Source organism: Trifolium pratense, linkage group LG5 (genome assembly GCF_020283565.1).
Source record: "Trifolium pratense cultivar HEN17-A07 linkage group LG5, ARS_RC_1.1, whole genome shotgun sequence".
Lineage (NCBI taxonomy): Eukaryota > Viridiplantae > Streptophyta > Magnoliopsida > Fabales > Fabaceae > Trifolium > Trifolium pratense.
Genome location: NC_060063.1, coordinates 57,311,862 through 57,330,980, shown reverse-complemented (window position 1 = coordinate 57,330,980; position 19,119 = coordinate 57,311,862). Strand labels below are relative to the sequence as shown.

The 19,119-nt window shown below is 30.0% G+C and overlaps 3 protein-coding genes across 4 annotated transcripts; 2 read left to right on the top strand and 1 right to left on the bottom strand.

The window, feature by feature from the left end:
- The first annotated feature begins 878 nt into the window (after nt 1-878).
- LOC123885676 (UPF0481 protein At3g47200-like) lies at nt 879-4,479 on the top strand. Its single transcript, XM_045934977.1, has 2 exons — nt 879-1,052; nt 2,806-4,479. The coding sequence occupies exon 2, from the start codon at nt 2,819-2,821 to the stop codon at nt 4,256-4,258; it is 1,440 nt and encodes a 479-aa protein (XP_045790933.1). The 5' UTR covers nt 879-1,052; nt 2,806-2,818; the 3' UTR covers nt 4,259-4,479.
- Nucleotides 4,480-10,410: 5,931 nt separating this feature from the next.
- Nucleotides 10,411-13,505, top strand: LOC123883390 (UPF0481 protein At3g47200-like). 2 transcript variants are annotated; one of them, XM_045932175.1, is made up of 2 exons: nt 10,411-10,591; nt 11,941-13,505. In XM_045932175.1, exon 2 carries the CDS (start codon nt 12,033-12,035, stop codon nt 13,365-13,367), a length of 1,335 nt encoding a protein of 444 aa, XP_045788131.1. In that variant the 5' UTR covers nt 10,411-10,591; nt 11,941-12,032; the 3' UTR covers nt 13,368-13,505. The 2 variants fall into 2 exon arrangements, with proteins under 2 accessions (XP_045788131.1, XP_045788130.1); XM_045932174.1 differs by having other exon boundaries at nt 10,417-10,591; nt 12,020-13,505.
- Nucleotides 13,506-13,599: 94 nt separating this feature from the next.
- Nucleotides 13,600-17,330, bottom strand: LOC123883389 (sterol 14-demethylase). Its single transcript, XM_045932173.1, has 2 exons — nt 16,492-17,330; nt 13,600-14,733 (listed from the first exon to the last, which is right to left on the bottom strand). Exons 1-2 carry the CDS (start codon nt 16,957-16,959, stop codon nt 13,732-13,734), a joined length of 1,470 nt encoding a protein of 489 aa, XP_045788129.1. The 5' UTR covers nt 16,960-17,330; the 3' UTR covers nt 13,600-13,731.
- Between the last annotated feature and the right edge of the window lie 1,789 nt (nt 17,331-19,119).

Here is a 19,119-nt window from a genome sequence, read left to right as displayed (position 1 = left end):
CACCAAATATTTTAATAAAATTACTTGAAAATTTACTGTGGAAATTCTGTCGGTATCACTAATATACAAATCATGGTGGTTGGGCTATTCATGCAGGTTATTAATTTCTTCACATTATTTTGTACGTCCATTTATTTATTGCTTCATAGTACTATAACACCGAGACTTAAAATTATGTTTAATGATCAGTTTAATTATTGATAAAGTATGGCATTCAAAAAAAAAATATATATATTATTAAATAAAGGCTTAATTAGTAAAATGGTTCCTTAAAGATATTTTTGGTTTCACATTGGTCCCTTAAAGAAAAAAATGACTGAATAGGTCCCTTAAAGAAAAAAAGTCCGAATAGGTCCCTTAAAGACATTTCCGTTAATCAGTTTGGTCCTTTCCGTCCATTTTTTCGAGGACCAAACTGATTAAAGGAGATGTCTTTAAGGGACCAAACTGATTAACGGAGATGTCTTTAAGGGACCTATTGGGACTTTTTTTCTTCTTTAAGGGACCTATTCGGACCTTTTTTTCTTTAAGAGACCAATGTGAAACTAAAAATATCTTTAAGGGACTATTTTATTAATTAAGCCTTAAATAAAAAATTAATATTTTCTTTTATAGCTAAACTACTACTTCAATTTACAAATACTAGAGTCATGTTGGAATCTCACAAATGCTAACAACTTCTATGTTAGGTCAAATTATATAGAGCTTTACTCCGACTTCAATTGAGTTATGCTAACACCGAGATTTATCCCTGAATTAGTTGATCTTTAGATCGGATACCGAGTTTTTTATTAAAAAAAAAAAACTACTTTAATTTTACAATATTGCAAGGCATAGTTAATGCATTACATTTTGCAAGAATTCCTAATAATATGCTTTGTGTTTTAACATTACTCTTTAGTTTCTTTGACTTTTCTAAGTTTCACTTACTAACTACTACTACTTCTATAAAGCATATCCCTAAAGTTTAAGGACTAACTAAGGGAGAGAGTTTTGAACTTTGAGAGCCAAAAGCTTGGAACTCTGAAGTTGTTGGAGGAACTTATTTTCAGGTTCATTCAATGTTCACTTACATATTCTATTATATATGTTAATCTATGTTTGATTCTTGCAGTGGTTAACAATGCTTATCACTTTTTGTCGTTATTTAAGCCACTATTTTTTGAGTCACTAGACTTCACTGTAAAATCATTTTATGCTTTTAGAAAAAAAATTTGTCTAGCTTACCCTTTCCATTTATTCATTTTGGTTTTTGTTTGTATTTAAATTGTCATTGGTTACCTTACATAGTGGATTCGTTTTAGTCTTGATGTGCTTTAGTTCTACCTTTACGCAAACCTTTAGGAGTTTGTATGGTTGTATAAGCTTGAGATCTAGAAGTATGTTCAACTCTAAATTTGTAGTTCGAATCATGTCGGTGTCTCTTTTCGGGTTCGATTAATCCATATAGGATTGAACTATGCTATGACTTTAATTGGCCATTTTGTTAGAGGACAGTGTGATTAGTCTCCCATATTAGTAGATATTGGACTGAATATTTAATTTAAAAAATGCATTTAGCCAAAGTGGCAAAGAACATTTTGTGGCTGGTATGAGCACTTTTATGTCTGCACATGAAGATGAGGGCATCCTTTGTATATATTCAAAGATTTCTTTTTTTGGAAAAAAGCAAGGGACCTTTTGTTTTCTGAAGTCATTTATCAGTTATCTTATTTTGAAAGAAGTATATATTCTCTATCTCAAAATATAAATAAAACAGCTTAACAAAAAGTTAATATATTTGGTCTAAATTTTACACCTAATAGAACAGAAAAAGTATACACCAATTATATTTTCTTAACTGGATTTTAATGGTGAGTAAAAAAAAAAAATATTACCAACATAGTGTGGCAAAAGTGGTAGATACTTGAGTCCCTTAACTATTTGGTCCCTCTTAAATGGATTTCAGTTACCTTGAGGGGATTAGTCTCTGCAATTGCGCGCGGAGGATACCTTTAATTTAAAAAAAAAATATTAATGTTTGCTTTACATGACTTTTGAAAAATATGTCTGTAAAATTTAATTATTGGTGAGAAAGTTAGGTAATCTGTTTTTTGTTTTTTTTACATAAAAGTTAGGTAATCTGTTGGAACATTGAAAAGTTGACATATCTGTATTGTTAAATGTAAAGTGTGCTAATGAAACAAGTTTTAATAATTTTCAATTAAAATTTAACCTGCATAAAATATATTTTGAAATATGCTTAAGTCACATATTTAGTCATACCCTTGTTTGGTTTTTTGTTAGAGGCTCGCTTGTAGGCAGTATTACTTAAAAGATCTAGATCCTCTATAGCTCATCCTCTCCTGTTGTCTGTGCTACTAAATCGTCCATTCATCTTCTTTTTTTTTTCTTTCTTTAAAGTTATTTCTTTTACTATCAGTCAGTAGATGAAGAACAACAAGAATAAAACAGAAATGACAGTAAAAGATCCAATTTAATTTCTTACTTAAAATATGTGAATAGGTCACGGTTTTCAATAGGGAAGTAGACAAAATGTAGAAGCATGACAACATGTGAAAAATTATTTTCTATCGCTCTTTAATCTAATTAGAATCATCCCAAACTTCAACGATTATGAAAAAAATACGCGTTGGATAATAGGATATTAATTGGATTTACCCAATTGGTTCACAAATATTCAGCTATAATATGATACATCTATTAAAGTGATTTGTGTATATATAAGATGCTAAAATAGTTTCATATGTCTATTACATGTCGATGTTTTTGCGCTCTAATTTTTACTTACGAAAAATGTCATAGGAAAAATAATATTATGGCACCAGATAATATTTCTTCTGCTGTTACTCTATCGGAAACTGAATATGAGATGGTGAAACACACAATCGACATTAAAGTCTTAGAAAAATTAAGCTTAGCAGAGTGTAGCATCTATGAAGTTCCTCCCAATCTTCGAAAAGTGAAACAAGAAGCTTACACTCCTCAATTAATCTCAATTGGTCCAATTCACCTTGGCAAAGAAGAACTTCAATCAATGCAACAACACAAGTTAAGGTACTTCCATTTCTTTTTCGAGCGTCTTTTGCAATCCAGTCAACAATCAACGATCAAGAATTACAAAACCTATCTCGAAAACGAAGAACAAAATATAAGAAACTCTTATGCGAAGAAATTTCCATATGACATCATCAGCAAAGAGAAGTTTGTGGATACAATTTTGTTGGATGCTGTTTTCATCATGGAACTTTTGTTAAGAAACGGTTCATGGAAATCAGATAAATCGAAACATGAACATGAATATGTCGAATCCAAGTCGTTTCGAGGGAAACATAGTGATGATTACATTCTCACACAAGATTGGTTGTGTAAAAGCATCACAAGGGATTTGATTTTGTTGGAAAATCAAATACCTTTTTTCGTGTTGATGAATCTCTACGAAACTGTTGTCCCTGAAGAGGTTAAAAAACATAAAAGTTTTCTTGATCTTGCACTTGAGTATTTTGCATTCTATGATACTCAAAAATCGTCTTCGCACAAAACTAAGAAATATTATTTTGGTGATGTTAGTAGTGGTCCTAAGCATTTCACCGATTTGATAAGGTTTTTTTACCTTCACCCTGATTTAAGAAAAAGTGGTAGGGCTGATAATTTACCAAGAACGGTAACAAAGTTAATGGACTCCGGTGTGAGTTTCGAGAAAGTTGTCAAGGGAAGATTACTTGATATAACATTTGAGAAAAAACCATTTCTAAGTTATTTTCTCTGCTTAGGTTGTTTACCTTCATTTTCATGTTTGAATAATTTCAAAGCACGTCTCAGAATTCCACAGTTGAAGGTTGACCACACAACAGAATGCGTTTTACGGAACCTAATTGCGCTCGAACAATGTCAATATCAAGAACAACCTTATATATGCAATTATGTTTCACTTCTTGATTCTCTTATACATACACAAGTTGATGTTGATTTTTTGGTTGAGAAAGAAGTGATTGTGCATGAAATGGGAAGTGATAAAGAAGTGGCAATGCTTGTTAATGGTCTTTGTAAACATGTTGTGGTGAATTCAACATGTTACTATGAGATTATTAATGAGCTTAATAAACATTATCAAAATATTTGGAACCGTACTATGGCTGCATTGTGGTTGGTTTATTTTAGAGATGCTTGGAGATCAAGTTCTACTTTGGTTGGGCTTGCATTTCTTGTTTACACTGCATTCAACTTTGTTCGTCTTGCAAAAATTCTCTTCTACTAGAAAGTTGAAAATATGTACTTCATAGTTTGGATTATATCATAATTAGATTTGTGTGTGTGTGTTATGTGTAGCTTGTTTAATGCATCTATGGATTAATGAATAAACAGTACGTATCAATGTGTCATCATATATGTAATGTAATGTAATGTAATGTAAGTTTTAAATTTTGTAATCTTTTTGGCACTATATAATGGAATGTGTATCATCTCCTTAATTATGAAGTGTATACATTCATTAATATATTGAATTATAAGAAGTTTAGAGAAAAAAAATCGTTCTAATTCGTTTTACGGTATCAATTAGTGAATTATTAATATTATCTTTTATATTATACTTTTTTTTTTATTTATTTCTTTTTCTTTTTCTTTTTCATATCATTAATAAATAGTACTTTTGTAAAATTTCCCGAGTAAAAAAATTGTTTGCAAAGGTATTAACTTTAAATAATACTATCTGAGTCTTATAAAAATTATCATATTTAATCATTTCACACGTATTAACGAGAGGCTATATATAATTGAGGAAAATAGAATAATAATTTTATCTAATTAGTCTCATTAACTATTGCACCGTAAAATAATGAATGAAAAATGCACGACGAAAAAGGAACCCATTTTTTCGACTGGGAAATGCGAATCTGTTTTGTCCAGACGGAAACGTCTCGGTGGCTTTTTCCGTATGTTTTTGATCAATTTCCAGGTAATAGACAGTTCGAAAGACATGTTGTGGAACCTTTTGGGTAAGATGTAACCACACGACGTTCGTTCAGCTTTTCTTCGGCATAATTCAGAGTCTCCCGACTCGCGGATTCGACATCATTATTATACAATATTTTTCCTTGAAAAAAATCCAGTAGACTATTATTATTTTACTATAAGTAATTAAGTACTCGATTCTACGGGTCGCCCAAACCCGCCCGCTCCCCTTATCGTTCGATATCACCCCGAACTTAAGCGCCGTATTTGGGTGATATCTCACTTATTACCTAGGATTTTCTTTAGTTAGGAGGACTGACGACGCTTGCCTTACCCCATTAAATAAAAATAAATTTTTTGGCACAACCATCATTTACAAAAGTTAAAAAAATAATGCACATGATATTAATTAGAGGTATAATTTAAAAAAAATAAATTAACATGACATTAAAAAGTGAAAATGATGATAGTTATTTTGAGAATTTTTTTTTTTATAAATATAAACAAGGGTAAATGATCATTTACCCCCTGCAAAATATTGATTCCCTCATTTTGCCCCCTGGATGTACAGAAGGACATGTCACTGTGCACATATGTTGACGTGGCTTGTACAGGTGGAAAAAAATCATTTATATTTTTTAAAAAAATTCCACGTCAGATAATATATTATATTTTTAAAAAAATTCCTAAAATAAAAAAAAAACGTATTTTTTTTATTTTGCACCAAAAATAAAGATTTACTCCCAAATAAAATTTATTTTTAAATTGAAAATTTTAAAGATTTATTTTTAAATCTTTTTTAATTAAAAAAAAATAGAATCTTTATTTTTTAAAAACAAAACTTTACTTTTTTCTGCATAAATTTTAATTTTTTTTCCTAAAATAAAAAAAAAACGAATGTTTTTATTTTGCACCAAAAATAAAGATTTACTCCCAAATAAAATTTATTTTTAAATTAAAAATTTTAAAGATTTATTTTAAAATTTTTTTAATTAAAAAAAAATAGAATCTTTATTTTTTTAAAAACAAAACTTTACTTTTTTCTGCATAACTTTACTTTACTTCTTCATGGTTCAAGCTTCGTCGAAAATCGTTTGCTTCCACCGTTATTTGGGAGTAAGTCTTGGAGTAAATCTTTATTTTTGGTACAAAATAAAAAAATTCGTTTTTTTTTAATTTTAGGAAAAAATTTGTTTTTTTTTTTATTTTAGGAAAAAATTTGTTTTTTTTTTAAAATAATATATTATCTGACGTAGAATTTTTTTAAAAAATATAAATGATTTTTTTCCCACGTGTACAAGCCACGTCAGCATATGTGCATAGTCACATGTCCTGCTGTACATCCAGGGGGCAAAATGAGGGAATCTATGTTTTGCAGGGGGTAAACAGAAAAAAAATCTACACAGGGAGTAAACGAAAATTTGCTTATTTTCCGGGGGTCATTTAACCCTATAAACAATTACTAGTATATTATATGAAAGAGGGAGAGTACAATATTGAAATGAAATGTAGGTGGTATGATTCCATTCCTGTCAATATATATGATGATGTAATTTGTTTCACCTTAGAAAATTAAGGTAAACAAAATATCTACAAAAAGAAGAAAATGTAGCCATACCTTTTTCTATTAATTGAGAAAAAAAAAAGGTACAGCGAAAAAAGTTAGAAATAATTCTGAAAATGTCGTTATGTCGTGAGAAATAATTGCTTTTCTATAGAAAATGACAATGTGATGATGTGAGATAGGGTGAGCAAGAAACACGTTGGATGAACAATGAATTATTTTAATGAGTTTTAATAATGTATGAAATGATTTTCAATTTTTAATTTTTTGTATGGATGATTAATATGATATAAACTTTGAATCCAACGATAAATTTTGTGAAACTCGTATTCGTTATAATAGTATTGATCATTTGTCCACAGTAAACTACTTGAAGAAGTAATCCATATTAGAATTTGTCTTACTTACCATTTATCAAATATGAGAAATATATGGAAAAAATAGATAAAAATAAAATTTAAAGGATAATAGATTACATTTTATTTTAGTTGTAAATTATACTCGTACGTACATGAGAGAATATAATTTTAAGTTAGATGAATTATAACAAACCTCAACATTGTTCTAAATTTTAATCAAACTATTTTGAAGACTCTAATATGGATCAGAAATGCTTAAATGGATTTAATAATGAATTTTAATGGTCTGGTAATCTATATTTTAATTAGTATAGTTGAGATTTGAATTAGGAAATTTTAACTCTATATTTTAAATGTGCAGCTCTAATTGCTAGCCCATTTGACAAAAGAAAATAAAAAAAGTTTAATGACTTTGGTCAAATCTCATTCAACACGACAGTACTCATTGCTTGCTCTCGCTCTCTCAAAATTAGGATATAAAGTGCTGCAGTAATGATTTTTCTTTTTTTGGTGTCCTACAGCAAAACACTCTTTTAATTTTTCCACTACTCCGGTACAAAAATGGCTATATGGTGAAAGACTTTCTGTGCAGAAGTTATAAATACTATTATAATCGAATATGAATTATGCAAAATTTACCGTTGAATTGAAAGTTTATATCATATAGATCATACATAATTTTTTTAAAAAAAATTGAAAATCATTTGATATGTTATTGAGACTCATAAAAATTAACGTTTTATGGATTTTTATTAAATACCGTTAATCTTGATGGGTCTCAATAACATATCAAATTATTTTCAAAAAATTATATATGGATGATCTAACCAATATAAATTTTCAATCAAACGGTGAATTTTCTAAAATTCGTATTCGTTATAAAAATATAAGTGGTGCAAGTTAGACAAAGCCGTACAAAAATATCTTTTTAGAAAAATTCTTAAGTCGGTCAACATTGTCACCTGACTTAACAAAATATGCGGTGATATTTTTGAAATTATTTATAACTTTATTAAGTCAGTTTCTATTACCCGATGTAACACGTATGCAAATAAAATAAAACAAGCGTCTTTTTGCATTAATGCACACTTCACATGATGCACTACTCAATATTGTGACATTTCATTACCCGATTAAAAGTAAGAAAGTGAGTTGAAGTTTTAAGTTGGCACTAGACTATTTGACCTAAAAAAAATTAAATTGAAACTAATCGATTTTCTTTCAAATTATTACATAAAACAAAATACTTTCCTACTGCCTCTAAAGGATGATATGACCGGTCCCTTTCTCCTTTAGTATTTCTCGGCAAAGCATGAGTCGCCTATTAAGGAAGAGTAGCTAAAAAAGTAGTAATAATTCGCAAAAATGATGTGTTGCTTACCAATCAAGAAATAATTACTTTTCAAAGGAAATGATGATAACCTAGGGTGAACAAGTGACTAACTAATGTGATATCCCTGCTAACTAAATAAAACAAAAATCAAGTGTTTGAATCATCTTCCTCAAAAAATCTAAAAAATATGGAAAATTGAATAAATTATCAAACTCTTTTATTTTTTTTTTGTTGCTAGATATAAACTTAATTATTCAAAAAGTAAATAAAATATATAAGAGTACTAAAAAAGTGAATTAACAAAATAGCAAGCAAATCGGTTAATCATAACTCGTTTAACCTATATGTTCAGCGGACCAACCAATATTAAATTCGGATGTAAACATATGTTCAATTCATATTTCAAACTTCAAACCCTTCTCATCAACAGCAAAAAAATCGCAATCAATATGCAGACTGCTCAACAACATCCATCTTATACATATGCATGAAGATTAGCTAGTACTTTGACTTTAATTATAAGCAAAAATTCATTTTTCAGATTTATTAAATGTCTATATAAATATGATACATTACTTATTCAATGGATTTAAAAAGTAGACATTTGTTTATGAATAAGGCTAGGGATATATGCACAACAAGGCATCATCATGCAATTCAACTACTAGCTATTTTCAAACTACAGTATATAGTTTTTGTGACCATAATTAATTTTTTTTAAGTAGTCAACTGGCATTACTTAAATAAAGTGATTTTTTTTTTGTATTTTTAAAAATAATTTTTATGATAACTTAATTATAAATAATAAAATTTATTTTAAATTTATTATTTTATAAATTAAAAGAGTGCTTTTAACATTTATTAACTTAAATATTTATAATACTAATTTTAACTTAATAAAAATCACATTTTTCAAAAAAAGATATCGCTCGAAAATAATTTTTATAAAACTCTATTTAAAATAGCTTCTTGTTTATATATTTTTTAAAATTTTATGATTCAAAAAAATAATTATAACAAAATAATGAAATACTTATTTGAAGATTTTATAAGACAATTCTTTATTAAAACAATTTTAACAAAAAAAAACAATACACTTTAAAAGTTATTTTTAAAAAAAAAAACTATTTTCTTTCAAACAGATATTTTTAGTATGTTTGATTATTTTGCACTATTGAAGCAACATGGATGGATGTTGAAATTGGGAGAGATGAAAACAGGACTCTAACAAAAAAAAAAAAAGATTTCTAAAGGTAGATAAATTATGAATATAAAGAAAATTAATACTCACTACAAATTCAAAGATTAGTCTCGTAGTTGAATCATATAGCCTAAGTCGTGAAATTTCTTAAGGTATTGTTGTCAAAGTTCAAACATCTTTTTGGGCTTAGACCCTCATTTCCATAAAAAAAAATTCATAAATCTTAATTTTGAATTTACGGATCGGAGTTGAATAAACTATAAAGTGATAAAAAAAATTACTGCGAGAATATGGATTCGAACCCGGTGAAGATATTTAACCTAACAATATCGCCATTACCAGAGTTATGTCTCACAGTTAGGTTGAAAATGTTTAACTATGGTGATTAAATTTTTCAAAGTAACTGAGTTTCATTTTAAAAGGTTACATATCTCTACAAATGTTTTTCCATATGCACCGACTAGAAATTAAACTTATAACCAAATGATTAATGGAGTCAACATTTATGATTTATGTCACATGTTGGTTATTCTATGAATATTTTACTACACTATTTTTAGATTAAAAATATCTCAACTTAATTTTAATTTTCACCAATTATTTTAATAAAATTACTTGAAAAGCTTAGAGATTACTGGTGGTAATTCTGTCGGTATCACTTATACACAATGGTGTAAGTTTGGAAAGCATCATGGTAGTTGGGCTATTCATGCAGGTTATTAATTTCATCACATTATTTTGTACGTCCTTTTATTTATTGCTTCATAGTCCTTGCTTCATATATATGTACAAATATAGTAAATAACACCGAGACTTAAGATTATGTTTAATCAGTTTATTTATGTTTGGTCAATTTATATAGAGCTGCTAACAATGAGATTTATCCTTGAATTAGTCGATTTTTAGATCAAATTTTGATTTTTTTATATAAAAATGCTTTAATTTTACATTATTGCAAGGTATAGTACTATAGTTAACACATTACATTGTGCAATGATAATATGTTGTGTCTTATCATTTAGTTTCTTTGACTTTTCTATGTTTCATTTCACTTACTATCTACGACTACTTCTATAAAGCATAGCCATAAAGTTTAAGGACTAACTAAGGGAGAGAGTTTTGAACTTTGAGAGCCAGAAGCTTGGAACTCAGAAGTTTGTTGGAGGAGCATATATTTTCAGGTTCATTCAATGTTCACTTTACATATATTCTATAATTCTAAAATTAATATGATATATTAGTCTTTGGTTGATTCTTGCAGTGCTTAACAATGCTTATCACTTTTTGTTGTTATTTAAGCCACTATTTTTTTAGTCACTAGACTTCACTCTAAAATCATGTTATGCTTTTAGAAAAAATCTTGTCTAGCTTACCCTTTCCATTCTTGTGTTCTGTTTTTTCATTTTGGTTTTTCTTGTATTTAAATTGTCATTGGTTACTTTAAATAGTGGAATCTTTTTAGTCTTGATGTGCTTTAGTTCTGCTTTATGTTTATAGAATTTTGTATTTAACAATTTAATTTTATATATCCAAACCAAGAATACCTTTGGCCAAACCTCTAGGAGTTTGTCTGGTGGTTGTGTAGGCTTGAGATCTAGAAGTATGTTTAACTCTAAGTTTTTGGTTCGAATCCTATCGGTGTCTCTTTCTGTATTGGATTAGTCCATACAAGATTGAGCTATGCTATGATTTTAATGGCCTTTCCCTTAGTAGACGGTGGGATTAATCTCCCAAATTAGTAGATATTGGATTCGATATTGAATTAAAAAAAAAAAAAAAGCATTTAGCCAAAGTAGCAAAGCACATTTTGTGGCTGGTATGAGCACTTTATGTCTGCACATGAAAATGAGGGCATTCTTTGTATATATTCAAAGTTTTTTATTTTGGAAAAAAGTAAGGTACCTTTTGTTTTCTGAAGTTTTTTTATCAGTTATCTTATTTTGAAAGAAGCATATATATTCTCAATCCCAAAATATAAATAAAAATGGCTTAACAAAAGTTGATGTATTTAGTCTAAATTTTATACTAAATATATTAATTTTTGTTGACTAAATTTTAATTATATTTTAGAATGGAGAAAGTATGCACCAATTATATTTTTGAACTGGATTTTAATGGTGAGTCAAAAAAAAGTGGATATTAGTGTTTGCTTTATATGACTTATGGAAAAAATGTCTGTAAAAATTAATTATTGGTGTGAAAGTTAGGTAATATGTTGGAACATTGAAGTTGACACATCTGTCTGTATTGTTGTGCTAGAGAACAATTTTTAGTTAAAATTTTACCTGCACACAATTTATTTTGAGGTATGCTTAAATGACATATTTACCCTTTATTTTGTAAAATGCATTGACATTTGACAACCTTCCAATTAGACGCACCCTTTGTTGAAACAACTTATAACTTATGACATGTCCGTAAGTTATTCTCAACTTATTTTCACAAGTTTTTCGGGTGAACTTTTGAAAACAACTTATAGTGTGTATGAAAACAGCTAACTTGATATTATATTTTTTTTTTTTGTTTGTAGAAATAGCTAATACAAAGGCTTTTATATGATAGTTAACGTTTATGCTATAAGTGCTTAATTAAGCTATTTATCCACACAGAAAAGGTGATATCATGGGATCATCTGCTGAATATCATATGCAACAAATAATTAACATTCCAGAAAAGATTGAACCTTCCCTTTGGCCTCAATGTTGTATCTACAATGTTCCTACTATTCTTTCGAAGGTGAAAGAAGAATCCTTTACACCTCTACTGATATCAATTGGTCCTATACACCGTAACAACGAAAAACTTAAGGGAATGCAAGAACAAAAGGAAAGGTATTTTCATTTCTTTTGGAATCGCGTAGAACAAAAAAACGATTTAATGGACTACAAAGCCTTTCTTGAAAAAGAAGAACAAAATATACGCTGCCATTACCAAAAGAAATTCACTGATATCAGTAATGAACAATTTGTTGAGATGATACTGTTGGATGCTGTGTTCATCCTGGAGTTGTTTCTAAGAGAGACTAAAAAATGGGAACACAAAGATGATTATATAGTGACTCAACTTTGTTTAAGCAAAAGTATTCAACGCGACTTATTGCTTCTCGAGAATCAGCTTCCAATCTATGTCTTGGAAAAACTATATGACAAAGTTGTTCCAAGCAGTGTCAAAAAGCATAACTGGTTTCTCATGCTTGCTCATGAGTATTTTGCATGTTTTTACCCCTATCGCAAGGAATCATCAGAAAAAATGTTTGAGGCGAAGAAGTGGGAGAAATCACTTCATTTCACTGATTTGATTCGATGTTCTTATCTTCCTAAGAAGCTAAGCAATCAGTATAATGATACTCACAAAGAGTGTTTGATGTTAAGGACTGCAACAAAGTTGAATGAAGCTGGTATAAGCTTTGAGAAGGTTCATAATAGATGCTTACTTGACATAAAGTTTGAGAAAAAACCCTATCTGAGTTGGTTTCTTTGCTTAGGTTGCTTGCCATGTTTCAAGTGTTTCAAAGCTAGATTTCTATTTCCACAGTTAAAAGTAGACCACAAGACCGAATGTGTTCTTAGGAACCTAATTGCTTTCGAGCAGTGTCACTATCCCGATGAGCCTTACATTTGCAATTATGTTTCTCTGGTTGATTCTCTTATTCACACCAAAGATGATGCGGAGTTGCTGGTTGAGAAAGAAGCCATTGTGCATGAGCTGGGAAGCAACGAGGAATTAACGAGTCTTGTTAACAGTCTATGCAAACATGTTGTGACGAATTCGTCATGTTATTACCAACTTATGGAAGATCTTAATGATCACTACAACAGCGAGTGGAAAAGAGCTATGGGAACATTAAGGTGGGTTTACTTCCGCGACCCTTGGAGAAGCAGTTCGACCATAGTTGGGATATTTGTTCTATTATTCACAATCTTCAACTTTCGCCGTGTTGTTGATCTAATGTTTTAGTTATTTGAGAATTATATGTATTGAATCACTTTTCTACATTAGTCATTTACCTGTACTAGAATTATTGTTGCATATGTTTGATGATTCTACATCATGAACTCTTGCAAGTATGTTATAATAAATGATAAGCTTTCTAAAGTAAGCCAAGTTATTTACTCTAACCATTCCATTCATCTGATTAACTAAAACATAACGAAGTTAAAATCACTTCCCACAATTTCGCAATAACAAGAAGTCAAAATCAAGATTTTTGATATCCATGGTCAAATAAACAGTCAACATGGACACTGATGCAGAACAAAGAATACTAACAAGAAATGCTTGAAAAAGAAATCAAGGCAATACACTGAAACATATCAAGGTCCTATTGATTAACAGAAAGCTCCCTCCGCTTGTATCGGACCATAACTTTTCCTTTCACTCCGACAACCATGGCATTCCAATCAATCTCAGGGAAAGGTGACACAAGCTCCAGTTCAAAGTTCCTCAGAAGATGAGTCCAAATTGCTTTTATCTGCAGATATGCAAATGGCTCTCCAAGGCAACCATGTCTACCTCCTCCAAAGGAAATGTACGAGAATGCCCCTGCTGCCTTGTCTTCTTCTCTCCCTACAGCGAACCTATCAGGATCATACCTATCAGGGTCATTGAAAATGTGAGGTAACCTGTTTGCAAATGCAGGAGATGTAGCAACTATATGACCCTTGGGAATGTCATACTCTCTCCCCTCTCTTGTTGTGACACTGAAATCACTGTGTGAGCTTCGAAGCAGCATAATCAATGGAGGGTGGAGTCTCAAGGCTTCTTTAATGCACCTATACAAGACATCCATCTCAGCCAAAACATCGTGATCAACTCTATCCCCGTGCTTCTCCATCAAGTTCTTCTGCTCATCCACTGCAGCAGAAAGGTACTGTTTGTTACACAGGAGATATGCTCCGGTCCAAGTTGAGGTGATTGAACTGGTGTGCTGCCCAGCGAAAAGTGCAGCAATGAGGAGTCCAGTGACTTCGGATTCTGTTGTAGGGCGACCATCTTTATATTTTGAGTCAATGAAGCACTGCAGCATGTCGTCCTCTGTTTTGTCGGAACTCTTTCGTGAAGATATGATGGTTGCAAAGATTTCAGCAAGCTTCTTGCGTGCGTTGTCGCGGCGCCTGTGAGCTGGGATTGGCAGGTATGGGAAGAGAACACTGATTGGAAGCATTCCATTGTCGAGGTCATGGAACAATGCAGAGACATCATCAAAGAGCTTGTCACGAACTTCACGCCCCAACAAACATCTACTGGCTGTCAAGATGATTAGATGCTCAAGCTCATACTTCAAATCAACTTCACCACTTGATCCCCATTTTGAGAAATAGTCCTGTAAATTTGGTTCATGTTTGAGAAATGACACAACTCAGCCAAAGAAGGTTACAAGAGAGGAAATTACAATTACCAATATAAAGAAACAAACAATCAAGTCCTAGGTTTGATGACACCATTAATATAGCATGGTCAAACAAGTCCAAATAGAATTCAAGCGCTTCTTCAGCTTATCAAAATGGTAATTAATTCATTGCAGTGTAAAATTTGATTTTCAATTACGTTAGGAATTAAGCTCCATGAAAAGTGTGCGGTTAATAACCATTACTTGGAAACATGATTGCTGAGATTGTGATAAGTATACCACCACCATCTACTATAAAGTTATTACCAACTCCATTTGTTTTAAATTGTCACTTTATGGTTATCACTTATCGCCACCAACTACCTTGTTACTTTTGATGGAATTGTAACTTTTGACGTTATTAATAATAATTTAAACGACACTTAAAAAGGAACAGTTCCAGTAATATTTATTCTCTTAATTTTCCACTAAACAGAGTTTTTATAATTCACTGGTTATCATTCCAAAGCTAAAATACTTCAATTAGAATACTGCATATACTATAACAGATTAACACAGATATTGCAAGACCGCCAACTATTGTAATTCCAAAAGGTGGTTTTACATTCAAAATGATTGTCTAAAACCATAGCTCACTTTTGTTGTAACATATCCAAACATAAACCACTTCACATTTAACTCGTATTGCTAAGAGACGTCGACATATATAACTGTCCTCCCCTTATAATCGTAAAATCAAATCTTTCAATTAAAATTGTGATTAGTTTACTAGACATAGAGCATCCTGCAGTAAGCACAGATCAGGTGTTGCCAGTAACAAACAAATAGAATGAAATGAATCATTGAATGCACAAACATGCGGTCTTTCATGTAAGAAAAAAAGGACTTTGACTTTGCTCCATTTAGTATTCTCCATTTGTTGTCCATTTATGAGTAAGATAGACACAAATAAGACTAATAGGACTCATTAATCTATCATTTGTGTCTATCTCTCATAAATGGACAAACAATGGAGGGTAGTAAATGGAGCAAAGTCAAATAAATTACACAAAACAGCAAGGATAAATGGATCTATGCCTACTAGTAGTGTTGTCAATTGCATATCACAGAAAATAGTGGTTTGTTCAAATTCCGCAACGCAAACAATGTTGTAGCGTTGCTATAGCCTCTATTTCACGATATTTTGTACTAAATATCATATCACTAAACAAACAATAACAATTTGTTCAAATTCTGCTATACAGTAGTGCTATAGCACACTAACCACACTGCCAACAAGTGAGTTCTAACGAAAAACAAACAAGGGTGCAACCAAATCAATGTTCCTCTATTCATTATCATAATCTATGACGCACAGACACTCCTCACATTAAGTGTGTCCTGGTGGCGGACACGCGTCAGTGTCTGACACCAACACAATACTGACACATATGATTACATTGAATTATATCATTTTTTAAAAATTATTATTAGTGTCAGTGTTCATGTCGTGTCCAATGTCCGTGTTTCATAGACCATAATACTAAAATTGATAACACATTCAAGATTTGTTAATGCATATACACCAAACATCAACCATTGATTTTTCCATAAATAACACTAAACAAATTGTCAAATTAAAGCACTAACAAAATCAAACACAAATGAAAAGAGAACAATTATGCATTATTAACAAATTAACAATAAATTAAATAAAGGGTAATTAATTAACAAAAGAAAAGAAAAGATTACCTCAGCTTCAGTAACCATCTGATTAACATAACTCTTGAGTTTATTAACTCTAAGAGCTTCAGTAAAAAACCTAAACTGTTCCTGTCTAACAGAATAATCAACATCAAAAACAACACCAGGACCAAAAGTAGGAACATTAAACTGATAAACCTCTTGTTGACTAAGATCAGATTCAGGAGCTTTAAAAAAATGTGCAGAAACTTCAGGACCAATCAAAAAGGTAATATTTTTATGAAAGATTTTCAATGTAAAAACACCACCAAGTTTTGGGTATTCTTCACGGAGCATAAAGATTGGACCTTTAAGGAAACGATGAAGTCCTCCAATAATGGGCCATCCTTTAAGAATTGGGGGTAAACGTTTTCTTGATTTTGGTATTATGAATGATGAAATGAGTTTAGCTGCGATTAAGGTTGTGATTAGGAGAAGAACAGTGTTGAGGAATTTGTTTCCATCAAAAACATCCATTGATGATGATGATGATGATGTTTGATGATGATTCCAATGACAGATCTAATGTATTTTTCAGAGATCTAAAAAGTGGATTTTTATAGAGAAATGAGTGTAGTGTTAAGTGTCACACTACTTGTGTGATTGTGGATACGTAATACAAAGGAATCCCTCTCTCTTAAGAAGTGATTAAAAAAGATGATTAATTGTTTATAGGGTGGATTTGATTTGATTTGGATTAGCTGGGTTAATGGGATTAAGGGTATGGGTTTTGGGATTAAAACTGTGGGTATGTTTGTTTGGTTTCGAATATCTTACCCTCTTCACGGGCTTAATCTTCATTTTTCATTTTTATATTTATAAATTCATTTTAAAATTTTGTTTTTTACTTCTTGGTTTTTTCTTTAGACATACTTCTTGGTTTTATCGATTGGGGAATGTTATTTTTTTTTTTAGGGTCATGCTACATGATTATTTTTATATGGTCGGGTCATATGTGGCCAAATATAATTAACTCTCTTAGTTACAATAATAAAATATGAATTTTTTATTTTTTATTTTTTTTGATAAATTTATTTATTCTATTAATCATTTTATAAATAATTAAAAAATTAATTTTATATTTTAATTTTATGTGAGTGTGTTTTTAATTTGTGTTTATTATGGTCACATGATCATGGAAGTCTTACTCTATACTACAATAGAATATTAACAAAAACTAAAGATAAAATTAATGTTGAAAATATAGTTTTTTTTTAAAATTTTTTAAATATTAAATGCACAACTTATAAGATAAATTTATTTATTACAGTCATATATTTAACTAGTGTCTCGATAGTATTATTTAACATTTTCTTTATAATGTAATTTAGAGATCTAAAAACAGACCTTACATGTCAAAATATCAATATATTTGGTAGGTACTAATTTTGTTGTAAAAAATTGTTTTGTTGACATGCTCAAGGGTATTTGAAAGCAACACATGCTTAAAACTTTCTCCTCGATATTTTCATTGATAGGTTAGGGCAACATATGTCCCCGGTTAAGTATCGTGCCATCCTTAGGTACCGCCTCATGGTTACAATATTTCCTAATGACGAGAAAGCATGCTCTAACAATCAACATATTTTTATACTATTTGTATTCGACACTTTTGGATTTCTAGCACCAAAGGCTGTAAACCTTTTGAAAAGAGTTCAAAAGGTCATGCATTGTAATGTCGCGACGCCTAGGTCTAAAAATGTAATTTTACAAAGATTGGGTTTTGCTATTTAAAAAGCATTAACGGCGCAACTTGTTGTTCGTCTACCTTTTGTTTATATGTAATTATAACTTAAAATACAATTTTTTTTAAAAAAAAATTATATTAATATAAAATTTTCACTTTTGAATTCAAAAAAATTGTTGAAAATATAGTTAAATTTTTGTTTTTTAAGTAGTTTAGGTGTCAAAATTTTGGTCTAAAATAAAGGTTTCACAGTAAATTATTTTATTCATAAACACTTCACGCCAAATTTATAGAGTTTTCTTCTTACATTTTAGAGTGTTAACAAAGTTGAGAATTGAGATGTCAAATAAATATAATATGTTTTTGCCCGCTATTAGAATATGCAAAATTATAACTAGTTACTTTCATTTTTATTTTTTTTTTGAAAATAATGAAAGTAAAAAAAAACTAGTTACTCATTATTTACATTTTTCACATGTTAGAAAAGTTATTACTTATTAATGAGTCCCCGAATGAACGATGCATGCAATATACACGAACTAGGATTCAAACAATATTATATCCACTTATTCATCTTATAAGGTGAATTTTTTTTTATTTTTTTTAAAACAAAATCTTCTAAGGTGAAATTTTCACCATTATATATATATTACTTAAAAAAAAAAAAATTTACTTACTCAAAATCTTCTTTTGATTTTTTACGCCAAACTTGTATTAATGAAATAATTTCCCGGTAAAAAAGAAAGAGTAGTTACACTCTTTGCAATTAGTAGGATAATAATTGAATAAAAAATGAGAGATATTTGTGGTTGCTAGTGTCTCTTATCTCTTTTTGTTCTTTGTAGTGAAGAGTTGAAATTTTCCCCGCTATTATTGGGGTCAAATTCCACATTGGTTGTGTACTAGTGCGCATATTGTAGTTCATGAGTTAGTTAGATAATCTGCAATTT

Coding starts and splice junctions, on each gene's coding strand:
- LOC123885676 (XM_045934977.1), top strand. CDS start 2,819: ATGGCACCAGATAATATTTCTTCTGCTGTTACTCTATCGGAAACTGAA.
- LOC123883390 (XM_045932175.1), top strand. CDS start 12,033: ATGGGATCATCTGCTGAATATCATATGCAACAAATAATTAACATTCCA.
- LOC123883389 (XM_045932173.1), bottom strand. CDS start 16,959: ATGGATGTTTTTGATGGAAACAAATTCCTCAACACTGTTCTTCTCCTA. Junction 14,734..16,491: donor AGATGGTTACTGAAGCTGAG/GTAATCTTTTCT, acceptor CCAAATTTACAG/GACTATTTCTCAAAATGGGG.